Source organism: Phalacrocorax carbo, chromosome 1 (genome assembly GCF_963921805.1).
Source record: "Phalacrocorax carbo chromosome 1, bPhaCar2.1, whole genome shotgun sequence".
Lineage (NCBI taxonomy): Eukaryota > Metazoa > Chordata > Aves > Suliformes > Phalacrocoracidae > Phalacrocorax > Phalacrocorax carbo.
The window spans coordinates 132,432,910-132,450,997 of NC_087513.1; the positions used below are offsets into that span (position 1 = coordinate 132,432,910).

General features: G+C 43.7%; 2 protein-coding genes across 3 annotated transcripts in view; one reads left to right on the forward strand and one right to left on the reverse strand.

The window, feature by feature from the left end:
- Positions 1-3,335, forward strand: part of MAP3K15 (mitogen-activated protein kinase kinase kinase 15) — a 97,652-nt gene extending 94,317 nt beyond the window's left edge. The window contains exons 25-29 of the mRNA XM_064474582.1: positions 224-428; positions 1,296-1,408; positions 1,586-1,683; positions 1,804-1,880; positions 2,354-3,335. Of these exons, the coding sequence (XP_064330652.1) occupies positions 224-428; positions 1,296-1,408; positions 1,586-1,683; positions 1,804-1,880; positions 2,354-2,474 (614 nt within the window). The 3' untranslated portion in view covers positions 2,475-3,335. The remainder of the gene's footprint in view (positions 1-223; positions 429-1,295; positions 1,409-1,585; positions 1,684-1,803; positions 1,881-2,353) is intronic.
- Positions 3,027-17,842, reverse strand: PDHA1 (pyruvate dehydrogenase E1 subunit alpha 1). 2 transcript variants are annotated; one of them, XM_064474595.1, is made up of 12 exons: positions 17,621-17,842; positions 16,377-16,391; positions 14,874-14,942; positions 13,899-14,072; positions 13,027-13,153; positions 10,588-10,679; positions 10,131-10,223; positions 8,552-8,707; positions 8,248-8,319; positions 6,136-6,203; positions 4,164-4,272; positions 3,027-3,487 (listed from the first exon to the last, which is right to left on the reverse strand). In XM_064474595.1, the coding sequence occupies exons 1-12, from the start codon at positions 17,696-17,698 to the stop codon at positions 3,323-3,325; spliced, it is 1,218 nt and encodes a 405-aa protein (XP_064330665.1). In that variant the 5' UTR covers positions 17,699-17,842; the 3' UTR covers positions 3,027-3,322. The 2 variants fall into 2 exon arrangements, with proteins under 2 accessions (XP_064330665.1, XP_064330676.1); XM_064474606.1 differs by lacking the exon at positions 16,377-16,391.
- Positions 17,843-18,088: the final 246 nt, after the last annotated feature.

The window sequence follows — 18,088 nt, forward strand, 5'->3', positions numbered from 1 at the left end:
CAGTGCCCTCATATTTTAGAACTGATGCCAGAGAATCTGTGGTCCAGCTCACCTAAGGCTTTGCTACTCCCCTGCTCAGTATTGTGCGAAAGCATGCTGTGCAAGCAGCCCACCGCCTCAGCTGAAGCTCCCCCACCCGCAGAAGTAGAGAACAAACTGTAGTACCTCTGAATACAGACTTGTCCAAAAAGATTCTTATTCTTACACTGTTTCATTTTACCAGAGCTTCGAGCTCACTTTGAGCCAGCATCAGAAACTGGGGACAAGGACGGCGATGACGTGGAGGAGAGTTACCAGCCCACTGAACAAAACGGGGCTGAGGATCCCGCCATCACATCAGGAGTCAGCACCCTTAGTTCTGTGGTGTCACATGAGGCTCAGCAGCATCTTAGCCTGGAGCTGGGCAGACTTAAACAAGAGACCTTAAGGTAACCTTCCTATAGAGTGCAGATTTATTCTCAGGCCTCTGACAAGCTCTCAGCCGTTGCCTTCTACAGTGACACATACGTACGTAACATAAATGCTGCTCACTGGGTATGACTGCCTTGTGATGCAGCAGACCTTCCAGGAACACGAATGGATTCTGACTATGCTGGCAGTACTGGTGTGACAGCTCCACAGCCTTTAGTACAACTTTTGTTTCTGTGTGATTCATTTTTTAATTGCAGACTGTCACGTTGGATGTCTCCTGTTAAGTAATTAGGCTTGTGCAACTGTGCTGGTTTCCTCCCTACTTTCTTGGCTCCTTGGGTGCCACCTGACCCAGCGGCAGTGTCCTGAAAGCTGTTTCTGCAAGGAAGGGCCAGGGCAGCTGTGTCCTGGCCCACGGGACAGGCTGCCTGCTAACTAGCACAGGCAGAGCTCGGCAGAGCCCCTCTCCTGTTTCCCAGGGGTCACAGCCATAGGCCGCTGCCAGCATGTTAACGGCAGAAGGTCCCATTCTTCTTTGTGGATGTGATGTAAATCTGTGATCAGGAAGCCCATGGTAAAACATCAGGGTTATACTGTGGAGCAGTAAATTACAATATAAAGGCAGCAACTCTGCCCAGGGAGGCTGCAAAACAATAGGAAGAGAATTTGCAGCTATTTACTAAATTCTGCAAAAATGAAAGCCCTAAAGTGCCACCAAGCTGAGTCTCAGACAATCAAAATGAAATCTGCAAGCCATAAAATATGTTACCGCAGAGAGTATCTCTTGAGCATCTCTGTCTTTTGGTAGTTGTTAAAAATGATAAATATTTTTTTCAGCTAGACATTCTCAGTATGGTTGTGTTTGATCTCTCTCATGCTGACAGGCTTTTGGAAAACCTAGTTCAGAAGGAGAAGGAGTATCAGACCCTCTTACGACAATCTTTGGAGCAAAAAACTCAGGAGTTACGTTTGCTTCGCTTAAAACTTAAACCCGAAGGTATGAGGAGATACCGCATACTTTGACAGTTGCACACATACGTTGGATGGTGTGTTTATTTGATTTGGCTCAGGGTAACTTAAAAGAACACCTATTTTAAGCTTCAGTAGTTGCAAACCCATCACTTTTGCCCTAGTTTTGAAGTGTATTAACATATACTTTTGTTTTCCATTAAAGACTCCCAATGGTCTGCAGCAACTTCTAGAGAGAATGCAGACCCTGAGCTCATGAACTGGCTTAAACATCAAGGAGCAGACATGGATGCAATTAAGAGGGTAAAAAAAAATTTTTAAACCGAAACAAATTGCTTTTTAAAAACCAAGGTCATTGGAGCCATAATTAGCAGGTTGGTTTCAAGGAAGGGGTATTAATTTAGGAATAAATTTGCCTTTTAGTTTGCTGAAGAAGATTATACACTAAGTGCTGTCCTTAATGATATCACTAAGGATGATCTGCGGTACCTTCAACTGCGGTAAGAAAGTACTTCTCAGTTCATTGTTGAGTTTAATTTGTAAAAAAAATTTTTATAAATAATTTTAATAGGTCCAATAGTTCAGTGGTAACTGCTGTGAATTTCATCTCTGATTTTCTGTCAAAAGTTTTTCACATCTTAACTCACACAGCACAACTACACCCAGCATGCTTCAAGCCACAGGAGTTTTGGCATTTCTCAAGGTTGGGAACTATTTCTGCACCATTCAGATTGTACAGAAACTAGGCATAAAGAACTTGTTTCTCCGACCCCATTGATTCAAGTCCTTTCATCACCACCCCGGCTGACCTGGAAGAAGCTGGTTTAGCCATAGCCTTAAACAAGCGTAGTGTTTCCTGTGTACTGTCATAATGGGTATATCCTTGGGATTTCTACATTTTACTTCTTGCTCGCTTTAAAGTAATGGAGAGGAGGGATTTCTCCCTAAACTGTTCTCTCTTCGTTTCATCCAGGGGTGGTCTTCTCTGCAGACTTTGGAACGCAATATTAAACCACCGACAGACATCTGGTAAGACCTCGGTGCAGAAGATTAAAGCTTCTGAAGGAGACCATGCAATCGGAATAAGCAAATGAAAGATACATTCCTAACACTTAAATTATTAGGTGTATATATGTACATAGAGCAGCCCTGCAGGTTTTGCACAGTTATGCAGCTTGTTTGACCATCAGCATAACGCACAGTGAATAGTAACAGCTTTTAAGTCGGTGTCAATGCACTTTAATTTATGAACGAGTAACACAAGTCAAACACCCATCAATGTAGTATAAAGTATTAGCTGGGGAAAAAAGAAACCCTCTTCTGCAAACAGGCACCACCCACCTAGATTGGCTTTAGCACTGTGAAAATGGTGAACTTAAAACGTGTTGCAGTTCTGCTGGCTGATGGTTTGAGCAGGAGGGCATATGCTAGAGCATACATCACCCTTCCCCAAATGAATGGATATAGCTTTTTGTATTAAAGCTACTCTCACCAAACTACTAAGACAGGCCTGGTGTGATGTTTTCATTTCGTAACTTTCCTGCAGCAAAAACACAGCATCAAAATGGCTTTTTTTGTGTTTTTTTCTTTTTCCTTTTTTAGAAAGTGGTTCATCAAGAAACAAAGCAAAGAGTTCACCAGATAAATGTTGTTAAAAGTTTAATATTTTTTACACTGTACATAACACATACAGCAATCCAAAGAAAAGTCAGTAAAGCAAATATATAGCATTTTAAATAAACTGCTGCTTTCTCTTAATTTAGCTCCTTTTGCAACAACATGGAGCACATTTAAGAAAATCCATACTGAGGTGGATTTCCCAACACCTTTCCTCTTTTGCAAGAGCTTTTAAATAAGCTTAAGGTTTGTTTCTGAGTCATCATAGTTCCTGTAAATTCATTCACTTATTCATTAAGAATAAGTTGCCCCAACAGAAAGGCCTTTAGCTGACAGACTTGTACCTTATCCACTGGTTTGGGCCACGCACTTCAAAGGGTGGCTCATTAGAGTAGATGTGGTTACCTAGTTCTTCCAGTGGTGGCTCTGGGTCGGTGGTAGCAAACTGAGCAGCTTCCTCAATCTCCTTCCTTACTGCCACATCAATTTCCTAAACCAAAAAGGGATGCTTATTAGAAGCATTAGAAGCTCAGAAAAAGCAGCATAATTTTGAATTTAAACACAATGATTAAGTATTGGTCAGAATTAGCGTTAACACTGCCTCTAAACATCAAGTTAAAAAGCTGTGAAAACTTAGGTCTTATACTAAACTGCAAACTTGTCCCTTTAGGACAGCCCAGGTAACACTGCCAGAAGAACATGACCCCACTGAGCCTCTACAGTTTCAGTTCTGACTGCGAAACACAGAGTGTCAGTGTCAATCATTTTTAAATGGAGTTGATGAAAATATTTACAACATTTGCCGAGAGGGTTCCTGGCTCCTTCACCAGGACTTGTCCCTACTGATAATTTCCCTTTCAGACACTTACCCCCTTCCTAGGTAGTGGAGAAAGCCTGAGTAATTTTGATTTCTACACATTAGTACGTAACAAGAGCTGTATTTGAAATGCTGACACCCACACGCACAGCCTTGTGCTGCTGTGTTACCCTCAGCACCCAAAAGCAGAGTGCAGCTTCATTAGTTGGTCTGCAACAAAACTTCACTCTCACCCAAAAACAAGCTTCAAAAGAACAAGCGATGCATGCTGCCTTACGATGTGCTTTTCAGAGAGCCTTACTGTGCTGAATGCTGAAGAGCTTCCTTAAACAGCAACTAAAAGCCATACCTTTAATTCTTCAATGCTAGCAAGGTTATTGTTGACCATTCTGTCCTTCAGCAAAGTAATGGGATCACTTTTGCTTCTCACTTCTTGAATTTCTTCTCTAGTACGATAGCTAGGAGCAAGACAAGCAAAGAGATGAACTTAGAGTCATAGAATTGTTACAGCTGGAAAAGACCCTTAAGATCATCGAGTCCACCACTAAACCATATCCTCAAGCACCACAGCTACCCTTCTTTTAAATACCTCCGGGGATGGAGTCTCCACCACCTCCCTGGGCAGCCTGTTCCAATGCTTGACAACCCTATCAGTGAAGTTTTTCCTAATATCCAACCTAAACGTCCCCTGGCACAGCTTGAGGCCATTTCCTCTCGTCCTATCGCATGTTACTAGGGAGAAGAGTCTGACCCCCACCTTGCTACGACTTCCTTTCAGGTAGTTGTTGAGGGTGATAAGGTCTCCCCTCAGCCTCCTCTTCTCCAGGCTAAACAACCCCAGTTCCCTCAGCCGCTCCTCATAAGACCTGCTCTCCAGACCCTTCACCAGCTTCGTTGCCCTTCTCTGGACACGCTCCAGCACCTCAATGTCCTTCTGGCAGTGAGGGGCCCAAAACTGAACACAGTACTTGAGGTGTGGCCTCACCAGTGCCGAGCACAGGGGCACGATCACTTCCCTGCTCCTGCTGGCCACACTATTGCTGATACAAGCCAGGATGCTGTTGGCCTTCTTGGCCACCTGGGCACACTGCCGGCTCATGTTCAGCCGGCTGTCGACCTTCTCTGTCCTTCTCTGTTGGGCAGCTCTCCAGCCACTCCTCCCCAAGCCTGTAGCGTTGCATGGGGTTGTTGTGACCCAACTGCAGGACCTGGCACTTGGCCTTGTTGAATCTCAAACCATTGGCTCTGGCCCAATAATCCAGCCTGTCCAGGTCCCTCTGTAGGGCCTTCCTGCCCTCCAGCAGATCGACACTTCCACCCAGCTTGGTGTCATCTGCAAACTTACTGAGGGTGCACTCAATCCTCTCATCTAGATCATCAATGAAGATATTGAACAGGACCAGCCCCAACCCTGAGCCCTGGGGAACACCACTCATGACTGGCCACCAACTGGATTTGACTCCGTTCACCACCTCTCTGGGCTCAGCCGTCCAGCCAGTTTTTAACCTAGAGCAGAGTGCACTTGTCCAAGCCATGAGCAGCCAGGTGAGGTTCTTGACACAGCTCACTTTCACAAAAAGGTGTGACCAAAGAATTGTCAGGAATGCAGTGACTACAGCGACACTCCTCACACAAAGGGTGGCAGAGCTACATTGAGAACACTTCTTAGATCTGTAGGCTGCAACAGAGCTGAAGTCACTCCAAACTTGAGGAAAGGGGAGCAATCCCAGCGCAAGACAGCTACTCTGAGGGGCCATACTTCCTCCTTTCCATCCCCACAAGGGAAGGGGTGGGGTGCTAAGTAACTCACTGCATGCAAATTCACTACAAGTCACCAGCGATACATCACGTAGATAAATTCACAAAGTCCATCTCTTTTTGGCACATGTATAGTTGTATTGTTAAGAAGTGTTCTACTTGGCCGGAGAGTCAAAACTGTTCCTAAAATTTAGGTTACAGGATTTTAAATACTCTAGAAAACCTGGAAAAGCATGCTGCTTTTCAATCAAAGCTTAATTAGAACACACCATAAAGTCACACTGAAAACAGACTTTATTAATAGAAGGCACAGAAGTTTAACTGCCTTACTGCTTGTTCTAAAACTAAATCCCTTAATACTGCAAGCAAAACAAGTATGTTACATGGCTGCAGGTTATCAACAGAGCAACGGTAAAAGTGATCAGACTGCTCATAGCAATGTCATCATAACCTTTACATGCACTTCACAATGGATTTAAACATTGCATCCATGACAGCTTCAGGATTTTGATCATCAGTACTTACTCATTTTCAGCAAATGCCAGGAAAGAAAGTCACAGTACCTTATTCCAGGGTCACTCATACTGTGGCCGTGGTAACGGTATGTCTGTAACTCCATCACAATAGGACCCTCAAAAGAAAAAAAAAAACAATACAGAGTGTTACTAGCTGGAGTGACTTTGTTGTTATAGCAGCAAGTATTTGCTATAGGTGAATCGCACCCATGACAAATTTTAATTCAATGTTTGGGTTTTTTCTCAGTTTTATCACATAACATTATCACAACCAGCAAAATGAAACTTAACTCCTTTCAAACTGAAAGCGTATGTTGATAGAGGAAGCATTTCTTATGTTTTTAATCAGGCAGCAGTAAACAATTTCTTCCCTTACAATGTCATTCCACCATTACTCAGACTATTCCTCATTGCCTGTTGTTGCACCATAAGACTGCAACTCACAGAACCTTATTCTTCTGTGAGAACCTCTATTCTTCTGTGAAACTCTGCCTTCTCCTTGGAAGTGCTGCACAATTGACTTGTTCCAACACATTTTCTCTCTAGAGCTAGCTGGATACTTTTTGGGGAGTAAAAAAAAATGCGTAGCATCTATGGCAGAGCACGCTGCGGAATAGTTCCTGAAGCTGCTGCAGGTTGCAGCTGGTCGTGATAAGTCACAGCACTAGCGTGGCAATCCAGGCACAAAGGATTTAATGGCTCCGGTAGGAGTTTGGTGCAAAATCTCCTGTGCTTTGTCACGCTCACCGCTATGCATTTTGAGAAAAGCAAGAACAAATCTTGTTGAGGTGGGTCAGCTGGTTTTGTCTTGTTTATGTTTTTTCATTACAACTTTCAGTGGTATAGACAGCTCAGTGACAAAGTTACACCCGGATAGGCTAGGGTTGTGTTTTTCCTCTTGGGATCTTTGTGATACCTACCAGAACTGTAGACCTCCTTCCTTTCAACCACAGTTAAGACAATATATTTTTCTTCCTTTGGAGAAAGAATTTTGGTAAAAGATACTGATATGTGGGTGTTAACACAGGATGATTTCCTTCTGAACTGGAGCTGCCTTTCCTCAGCGCTTGTCAGGCCACACCTGGAGTACTGTGTACAGTTCTGGTACCCACTATACAAAAAGGATGTGGACAGGCTGGAAGGGGTCCAGAGAAGGGCCACCAAGATGATCAGAGGACTGGGAAGCTGCCATACGAGGATAGGCTGGGAGAGCTGGGTTTGTTCAGCCTTGAGAAAAGGAGGCTCAGAGGGGATCTCATCACTGTGTACCAGTACTTCAGGGGCAGCTACACAGAAGATGGAGACTCCTTTATTATAAGGAATCACATGGAGAGGACAAGGGGGAATGGACACAAGTTGCTCTTGGGGAGATTCCGACTGGACTTGAGGGAAATTTTTCACAGTGAGAACAGTCACCATTGGAATAATGTCCCCCAGGAAGTGGTTGCCTCGGCCACGTTGACCACTTTCAAGAGTCGGCTGGACAGGGTGCTGGGCCATCTTGTCTAGACTGTGCCCTTCCTAGAAAGGTTGGACTAGATGATCCCTGAGGTCTCTTCCAACCTGGGATTCTGTGATTCTGTGAAACAAGACTGCAATTTGCAATGTATTCTATCGATAAGAATTTTTACAGAAACTAGGAAGCTGTGCATACCCCCCTCAGTAAAACATTCCCAGCTCAAACATTGTTTCACCAAATAGTAAAGATCTTCAGGAACAGCGCATCGTACTTGGGTGACGGACACTAATGCTGACTCAAACTTTTACTTCACTTTCCATTTACTGTAAATATAGAACGATGGCTGCTTTCCTTGATACTTTGCCTAATTAATCTCTTCACAGAGAACTGCCTGACAGCCAGAACACCTTTCACAACAGAATTTAACTGGTGTAGAAACAAAGGAAAAGATGACAGAGTATCAGAATATATGGGGGTTTTTTAAGTGCTTGGTTAATGCCAATTGCAGGTTAATGAAGTCAAGAAAATTAAAGAACCACTCACAGGTTCAATACCGTGGAGAAAAAAAAAAAGAGGAAATAAAGATCAAATAATGCTTCAACAGTGACTGCAGAAAATGAGCTAGATGAGGAACATTTTTTGCAGCAATAGTCTGGCTAAGAATTTCACCTATGGAAAAGGAGCGATGATTGCAGACTTACTTTCCCAGCTCTGCAGTACTCAGCTGCAAACTTTGCAGCTTCTCGAACACAGAGAACATCCATGCCATCCACCTGATAAACAGAAACAAGTTGACAGAAAAAAAAAAGCCAAACGCCAAACTTCCTATTTCAGTAATTCCACAAGTGCAATAGGAATTCGGTTTCAGTTTTTCCTATATTTAAGAAGGTATTTATAAATATATTTATAGATGAAAGAAATTAATATGTTTGTATTGTGCAGGGGTGTGCACACGCATCCTCCCACTTCCACCCCTGCTTCAAAAAGAGCTGGGGTCATACTCACCCTGAGCCCTGGAATGAAGTCTCCTCTTTTGTAGTAGTCAGTACTGGCTGCAGCTCTTTCAACCGAAGTCCCCATTCCATACCGGTTGTTCTCACAGATGAAAACACAAGGCAACTTCCATAAGGCGGCCATATTGTACGTTTCAAATATCTGGCCCTGAGAGAAAAAGAGCATGTTATACCTAGCCAAGGAGCCCCACTTTCGAGCATTAGGCTCTGCTGAAAACCATTCAGTTGCAGAGGCCTAGCCAGAGAAATTTTAGTACTGAAAGTAATCTGAAGCCAGCCACTTGCTGCAGCTCAGCAGGAACAAAAGAGAAGCTACGCTATATAAGGTAACTTTAATCTCAACTAATAAGTTTAAAAATTAAGTTCTATAAGCTATTTCTGTATTTGTGTTAGGGTAGCACAAAACCTTCAACTTTAACTGATCTGCAGTATTTCAGCAACAGTTAAAAACCTTCCCAATTGACAAATCTCGCAGGATGCTGCTACAGCAAAGTAAAAGAAAAGTTCGACCCCAGTGACTGCATCAGCCTTGCTACTCTAAGTCAGACAGGGAAAAAATCAAGAACTGAGCTCTCCATGTCTGTTCTGAAAGTGGGAAATTATATCAACAGGACACTCTAAACCACCAATTTCTTATCTGGCTTAACATCTCTGCTGGTAACATGAAAAGACCAGCAGGAATGTCAACAGTAAGTGGCTCTGCAAGATGCTCTGTCCTCTCCTTTGTCTTCAGAAATGAAGTTACATGTTTCTCCCTATTCAGCAGCACTGTCACCTTGACTGCTGTTGTTCAGAGCTCTCCTTACAGCACAGAGATGTCAGGGCATCACACTTCGGTGAGCCATGTGCATCTGGAAAGAGGATAGAGGATAATAAGAGTAACCGGAACTCCCTCCTCCCGTGACTCATGCAGCGTTCAAATAATTAAACATTAGACCCGCACACTCCCTCAATATTTAGAGCCCTCCAGGAGGGAGCTGCGAAGCTTCCCCTCCACTCCAGCGACAAGGGTAGAGCTCAAAATGATGTGGGGGGAAGGAGAGGGACAGATGCAAAACATGGTAAAAAAGAAATCCAAGCACATGCTAGATTCCTGACATACAAAGAACATCTAGCATTTAACTTCTTTACTGCTCATCAGAACCACTCCTCTGAAGACTATACAGCACTTGAAACGCACCCCTACTCAAATGCCTAAAGACAACACAAATAAGACCTGCCAGTGTTCAAAATTTGCAAGATGCCTGGCCACCTGTGTGCAGCTGGTCTCAGTGCACAGTGCTTCACAACAAAAGCCCTAAGAAAAACCGCAGTGGCCTGTAGGACAGAGGGGGTGTGTTGCCTTCTCTCTCTAGGATTGCTTTTCAGTATCGGTGCACTCCTTTAATAAAGCATCCTTGCAGCAGAAAGCAGAAATCTCAGCACACGTTCCAAGTCTTGCAGGTATCACACTGACAGGGTGAAAAGTGCTCTCCCACTACTGGGTGGGAGGGCAGAGCTCACAGAAGGGAAACCGATCACCCACAGCCACAGTCCTCCTCACAGAGCCACATCAGACAAATCACATTTACCTGGTTGGCGGCACCATCCCCATACAACGTCAAGCAGATTTCATTTTTACCGAAGTATTTACAGGCTAGTGCAATCCCAGCGCCGAGGGGAACCTATCACAGAGCACAGGCCAAACCAAAATTTTAGAATAATGTTTAGAGGAGTTGGAGATAAGCAGCTCGTGAACCGTAACGAGACCTGCCCCAAAAAAGTGGTTATCAACACACTTCCATTTGTTCCAATCTGTATTACAGCCAAAATATAAACGTTAACTACATTCTCCATTTGATTAATTTTTGCTACAGTCTACAAAATGATGAGCAAACCAGAATAAAGATGTAACAGATTTAGTAGCCACAGAGCACACAGAGCAATGGTATCTGCACACAAGCTCACACCACAGAAACAAGAGAAAACACTGGCACAGGACATGAGCCAAATTCAACTTGTGCTTTAAAGTAGAAGTCATGTATATACCTGAGCGCCAACAATGCCATTGCCACCATAGAAGTTTTTGGTATACATATGCATTGATCCTCCTTTTCCCTTCACACATCCTCCTTTTCGACCTGAAACATGAATAACAACCAAGTTTGGTTTTGTTTTTTTTTTTTTTGGAAGAAAAGTACTACGCAAATGGGAACTTCTAATTCAATTTCTAAAGGCAGTAACACCAAGACCATCTTGTTGTGATTAGATCTATGTGGAGTTGAGATACAACAGCCTCTCACCATGAACGAAAACATAATTCAGGAAATGCAGAATGAGATTAAGAAGAAATTTTAAAACCAGCCAAGAAGTTAGTGTCCTACTGTACAAAAGCACTTTCTGATAAATGTGTGTTGGGTTTTTTTAATAGCCAACACGGTCTCTATTTCTCACATAGGTAATCTGTAAGACGTATATACAGTCCTTACTACTTTTGTCTTCAGCAAGAAAGATATGAACATTGTTCCAAATCAGCTGCAATAATCTACACTTTTCTTTCCTGTGACGATAGCCAGATGTAAGAATTAGATAGGACACTTAAAAAAACAAAAGCCAAACAAAATCACCACCAACTCACCACCCGGCCCCAGGATAAAAATCAAAAATTCACCCAGCCCAGCTTTATTCAAGCTGTAGTCTGAAGATAACTGGTGGTCTGTGAAGCATTACAAGCCCTATTTGAATGAGCTGATCTGAGACAACAGAATTTCTCATCAGCCTGCTCCACTTCTTATTCCATCTTGTTAATGACCACAGAGGCTTCCATTTTATTTCTAATAAGCACAGCTTGTTTGATGGGGTTTCTTGCCTTAGCCGTGGTGTTTATTTTGGAAGCTGAATGCTGGATCTCTTTCGGGAATTCATACTTCTCTTTCTTACTTAAGAGTGGATCATTTTTATTATTGGTCTTTCTTGTACCCTTCATATGTGCATGAATTGGATTCATGTGAGCTTTTACAAATCCTGCCAGCCAGGGCCAAAGGAAAAAAAATTGTCTAATTTTAATCAGAAAACTATTTTTCATAAGTGTAATTAAACTTCAGTAATCATCCTCCCCTTTTTGTACAATCCTTTCTTGTATTTTAGCAACGAACTCCTGATTGACCAATGTCACTTTTTGCTGTACTTTCTACTTTTCTTAGAAAAATCTGCACTGACAAAACCATTTCTCAGGGAGTCATCAATTCTCCTGAAAAGTCCTTTTCTATAGTTTGTTTCCTGTAGGATCTTATCTACTAGTCTTATTTAGGGTGACTGTGCTTCCTGCTCCTTCAAAGACTTCTTAATTGTCATTTCCTGGTCATTGTAACTCAGGCTGTCTTCCAGTTTGGCACCTTCAGTCAAGATCTTTGCAGGAATCAGCTCTAGCAGCACTCTGCTACAGAAACTTGCCCCAAGCATCATTTCTTGGAACAACAGTCCAGCTGCGCTGCTCTTTCCCAACTAGAAGAACCCCACTGAACCCAAACATAATGCTATAGAAGATGATGTGTGTCATGAAAAGAAATAAAGGTAAAAAAGAACCCACATCACCACTGGCATTTGTAGTATCAGGGGCAATAGCAGACTTCAGTCATGACAACCTCCTCATTTACTTTCTCTCTTACCAGTACCCAGCGACACTTGGCAAGTCAATCATCCACTAGATTCTGGACTTTCATGGACATTATTAATATGCACTCTTAACACACACATACATTCTTAGCATACAAAACTAGACCTCTCCTCTACCTCCAAAGTGTGCTTTCCTGTATTAGCATTTCAAGTGTGCAAATTCCCAGATCAAGTCTTTATTATACCTATGATTCATAAAGGCCTTAAAAGTCCATGTTCGTTTTTCACTCCTGGCACCTGGTCCCAGATCTCTAGGAGCTCAGCAGGCTGATCCTCTCTTCTCTTCCCTGCTCCTCCTGTGACCCTATTGTGAATAGCCATCTCTCCCTTCTGCAAAATCTTAGATCAAGACCACTTAATATTCTTGCAACAGTCAAATTTCCCCAAACCATTCAGTTTATCATTACAGGCAGTGTTTACCAGTCTTCCTATGACTTCAGCAGTGTAGTTCTGAGAATGCATGTCTGTATCCCAGGGAGGATAATGCCCTGTCCTATTGAGACTAAACATCTACCATCAGCAAGTTCCATTTAAATAGGCTGCTGCAGCACAACAAATACAGCATATGGTATCAAGAAAAGTGTTCTGAATTTGCGCTTTGGAAGCACCAGCACTTAAATATTCCTTATGACTTATATTTTATAGTAAAAAGTGGTTGCATCCTAAAATTATAAAATTGATTTATTCTGCTATGTCACTAAACTGCTTCTGAAGCCCCCGGTATACTTTGTGCATCAACATCATTTTGAATTTGAATAAAAAATTCTGACATAAGTACAGAGCAGGTGAATCCTCATTTTACTTAGCACAAACCTGTAAGCTCAGCAAGAATTTCTCGAACAGGCACTCCTCGTGCATAGGTAAAGCCGTGAGCTCTGTAAGCTGTTATCACATGGTCTGTAGGCTTTATGGCAACTTCAAGCCCTACACAGCAAGCCTCCTGTTATGAAGGAAAGGTAAGCTTAGCAATGAAGAAAAGCACACAACTTCCACAGTCAACAGTGTGGCAGGGCTATGACCCCCCCCATACGTCAGATATCAGCAGAAAACATGAAGAGCATGGATACAGGAGACTGCCTTGCATCCCAAGGGGTGGCAGGCCTGGAGCTCCAATAGCCTTAGGCTCTAAATTCCAACCTGACTGTGACTAACAAAAGCAGACAGGAGGGGAACTAGGATCTGCGAACACCCACAGACAACTTCTAGACCCATCTCCCAAACCAAGTATATAAACAACTGCAATTCAAAAGTGGCAGGGGGGAACAGACAAACAGCACGTTTCACTAAGCTTGTGAAGTTCCTTCTCCTGGCTCTTGCTTTTTAGTGGGCACATGATCTATGAGACACTGGAACAAAAAACATCAATGAAGCTTGAGGAGGAAGAGGAGAGCCTCCAAATGTGTTGAACTTAATAAGCTGCAGTTGCTCATTCCTTAGATTCAGCTGATCTTCAGCTCACCTTGCCTCCTCTCTCTTCCTATAGCTCTCCCAAGATCTCAGGGATTTCCTCGCATGCTAAGACATTGTTCTTACAGAAATAATGAACTCAGACTCCGCAGGATCCAGCTACAACTTCAGCCATCGTACACAGACACTCAGTTCTAGATTTACTCTCCACTCTATTCAAACCCCTACATTAAGTAGGGTAAAACAATATAAGACCTCTTGGAAAAAAAAATTCTCACCTGACCATCATATAAGTGGCAGAAGCCACGAATAATCTTCTGCTTGTACAGCTGGTCAGACTTCAGCTCCATGCGTCGTATGGTCTGCATTGTCTTGTAGTAATGGAGCCCCTCCTCCCGAGTCATCACTGCTGTGGTACTAGGGCCTTCTTCCAGGCGATGGAGGTCACACTTCTGCAAGGTTGAACAAGTAGTAATTTCTTGAAAGTAATTCATCCTATTTTCTTGTCATCAACACAGGACCAAACATTAAACCTTGTATCTGCTCAGAAAAGACTTTTCATACAGACATATTTTCCCTCCCTTCTGCCTGATAATAACTTCAATACTTCACAGGCACAGACAAGCAAGGAGTGGGAAAAAGGAAAATAATTTACTTCAGAGGATTTTTTTATGAATTCTTGAATGAAAAGCCAGCACAAAAGCTACTGGCAATGGAAGCATCACTTTTTCCTAAGACCTAGCCGCTGTGGAAAGCCGACAGAATGTAACACACACTTTTTGAGTAGCACCAAGTCAAGCACTAAAGAGGATGCTGTATTTTTTCCTCCAAAATCCACATGGACTTCAGTCAGCTGCACAACTGGGACACGGCACCCATGACTCCATAAACAGAAGGGAGATGGAAAGAAAGGTAGGCAGCAAACACCAGCTATTTGTTTTAAAAGCATTAAGGAAACATTCATACTCTTCCCCTCGGAACAGAAAAGGTTATTCAGCTCCTTTGTGAGTCCATTCTCACAGCTGCAAAGAATCACAACTTCACATTCTTTAGAAACAAGTGACAGGACCACATAATGCCAAGCATGGTACTTCCAGCGACATTTAGAAATCAGGCCAGACAGTGAGAGGTTTGGTTCTGGAAACTCAAAGAGTATTTTTCCAACTGAAAAGGTAAGGGGGCAAGTCCATCATGTCAAGATCTACAACAAGCACTTACACAGAACACCAGTTTTCAGCATTCAGCTTCTTTACCTTAATTTCAAACGTAGCTTCACTTGCAAAGTCTGCATAGTTACGAGATGCTACCATCACTCGAGAGGCCTTAAAAAAGACAAAACCAAAACATGCGCAATATTTCAATATAATTATCAAGAAAAAGTAGGTGTATTCTCAAATACTTTCTAACAGTACCCACCAAATCAAAATAATTTGTGAATTAAACTCAGTAGTGGCATATCCTAATAATACTAGAGAACTTTTATTTTGTACATATGCGCTAGAAGTCCTTTATAACCCAGCATTTAAATTAAGATTAGAAAAAGAGAACAGAATTTTAAATTTGTAATACCCTTGATTATCTAAACTAAAACCAGTGAATTTCAAAAGACTCTGAAGAGCATCAAAACCACAAAAATAACTATCTTTCCCTTCAAGTGCCAGATTGCTTGTATAAGCAGAGACAGCCAATGGAGATTTTTATGGCTCTCTGCGCTGACTGGAATTTTTCCTTGATAGAATAAAACCTTTACTGGGGGGGAGGCACGCTCGGGGTACGGGGGGAGGGCGGAGGGTCAGGAACAGAAACAAGCCAACCAAAAAAACCCAGCAGATTTCTGGAATATGAACTACTCTCACTCTTTCTTTTCAATAGGAAGAGAAGTTGGGGCGGATGCAAGGCAATAACAATGAAGAAAGACAGTATCATTTAAGTGGGTAACAGCGTGGCCACTATTTAAAAATTATATGGAAACATAAAAGGTGACGTACCTGAGGAACGACGAAATACAGAACGACAGAAAGGGTGGCATGGTAGGGGAGAAATAAGAAAGATGTTTGACCATACATTACTGTTCTGACTTAAAGGATAAGCACAGTCTACTGGCTAATGAACATCTTGTATTTCTACAGAACTTTAGTACTAAAGTTTCACTGCAGCATCAGATTTGATGCTTATCTGTCCCTGCATGCATTGTGGCCATAGCCTAAGGAATGCACTACATCTTTAGTGGCAAATTCATATTGCTAATTAAGTTACACATACATTTCAGTAGCTCATTCAACCATGGAATTCACATATGTTTAGCTGAAGGTTCATTATTTCAAAATTTTGAGAATGTCCAGGTCACTGTCTCCAAAAAAGGTCCGATTGATAAGTATAAAGCTTGGAAAAAAGTCTTATTCCATCTTGGTTACCTACTCTGTTGCATACCTGATTTAGCAATCATGATCCCCTCCTCCCCCCGCCCCGTTATCAGACTACATATTTAGAGATTTTGATTTAAGCAAAATTTCTACACTGTTTACCACAATGCATCACTATTATTGGTGAAGAAAAGCTATTTTACTTCTAGAGCTAGAAGTAAATCAAGAGTTTGGGATTTGCAGAATCACAGAACGGCTAAGGCTGGAAGGGACCATTGTCAGCCATCTGGTCCAACCCCCCTGCCCTGAATATGACATAAAAGCAAAAGTTCTAATACATGGCCAGTACACATGTCAAAAAACAAACTTTGACAAAACTGATTCAGGCCTTACCTCACTAACAGCCCCCTGGGTTAGCAACATGGGGTGGGAGTGGGGAGGAGGGAAAAAAAAAAAAAAAAGAGACAAGTAAGTAACTGTAACAATTAGGAGAGGAGAAGGCAGCAAATTATTAGCTAATTAGAAAACTGTAGGAAGTAATCTCCTTACAGGTAAGCTCTGCATCATGGAAATCCATCTTCACACTCAAAGTAGGTATAAAATACTGCTTTATGGATTACGGCTGCTTCTATTTATTTGGTAATGTATACCTTTGCTGTTAACTGCAAAGGAACAATTCAAGACAAATATTTACATATTTAGTAGTCACTAGGATCCAGAAATCTGTATTAAAATAGCCAAACCAGACCTAGTTTGGACTTCCAGGAAAATGCAGGTGTCAGGAGCTAGCCAAGTACCAGAAAGAGGAGCTAATTTTAGACATCCACGTTTGAAAATTTTAATACAGATATTTTACTTGTAAGTTAGGAAGTACTTTTAGATACATATTCCATATAGCCCCAATGCACAAAGGAAGATCATCTTTTTCGCACAAAAAAGATAAAACACAACGAATGAAACACTAGTGCCAAAAATAACAGCGTTTGAAGAAAACTCAGGAAGGTGAAAAGATAGTGTTGGTTTGAGCAAAGAAAGGTGAAGCAGCTCAAAAAAGGTCAGATGGCTGAAGTTGAAACAGGGGGAGAAGAGCATGTTTACGCCCTGTTTGGGATCTGACCTATGCTGACGGCCAAGATACAAATAAATAAAATAACTCGAGGCGAAGTGCCGGGAAAAGGACTTCAGAAGCGAAGCAGAACATTTTTTTTCATGTATTAAAAATACAGCAAAGAGCTCAGGACAGGGGGTCCCTGGGCGGGGCAGCTCCACCGTCGGTTTCCCAGCGGCCCGTGCCGCCGCCGCGCCCCGCCCTCCCGTGCGAGCCCCACGGGCCGCCCGCGTCCCACACCGTCACGCCCCGCGGAGACAGCGGCCCTGCAGGCACCTCGCCTCGGAGCAGCGGCACCGGACACCCACCTCCCGCTTCGGAGGCGCCTTGCGGAGCACAACACGGCTCCGCACCCGGGCCGCTTCCGAAGGACAAACCAATGGCCCGGCCTCTGAGGGCCCGGGCACGCCGCGCTCACGGCTGAGACGGTACCGGCAGCGTCCCCCATCTCGGCCTCCCCAGAAGGGGCGCGCGCCAGCGCCCTCAGGACGTCCCCCGCCTGCCGGCGTGAGATAACGGCCGCACTCACCGTCCTCCCGGCGGCGGCGGCGGCGGCTGCCGGACCCTGCAGCACACGGGAGAGCGCGGCCAGCAGCATCTTGCGCATGGAGCGGGGAGGGGCAGCGGTGCCTGGCCTCGGGTCCCCGTCCTCGAGTCTCCTTCAGCCGCCCCGGCCCGGCCCAGCCCGCCCCTCCGGCCAACCGACACGCTCCCCGAGCCTGGCTCGCGAGCGGCGGGCCAACCGTCGACTTTCCCTGCGTCCCTCCCCCGCGGCGCGCATGCGCGGGGCTGGGCAGGGGAAGGCGGTTGGCGGGGCGGGGCTAGGGTAACGGGCAGGCTGCGGCGGGAGGGGCTCAGCAGCTGGTCGTTACATGTGAAAAAGATTAATTTGCTCAAAAAGCTTGGGGCCTGGCAAGTGCTCATGCTGACCTTGGCCAGCTGGACGGGCAAAGGGCTGCTGTGGCGTGCCATCTCCCCCCTAGCCGTGCCGCCTCAT

What these genes read in the sequence shown, in the direction of transcription:
- PDHA1 (XM_064474595.1), bottom strand. Translation starts at nt 17,698, where the DNA reads ATGCGCAAGATGCTGCTGGCCGCGCTCTCCCGTGTGCTGCAGGGTCCG. An exon ending in AGTACTGCAGAGCTGGGAAA is followed by an intron (nt 6,204 to 8,247) that starts GTAAGTCTGCAA and finishes TTTTCTTTTGAG; the next exon opens with GGTCCTATTGTGATGGAGTT. An exon ending in ATGAGTGACCCTGGAATAAG is followed by an intron (nt 4,273 to 6,135) that starts GTACTGTGACTT and finishes TCTTGCTCCTAG; the next exon opens with CTATCGTACTAGAGAAGAAA.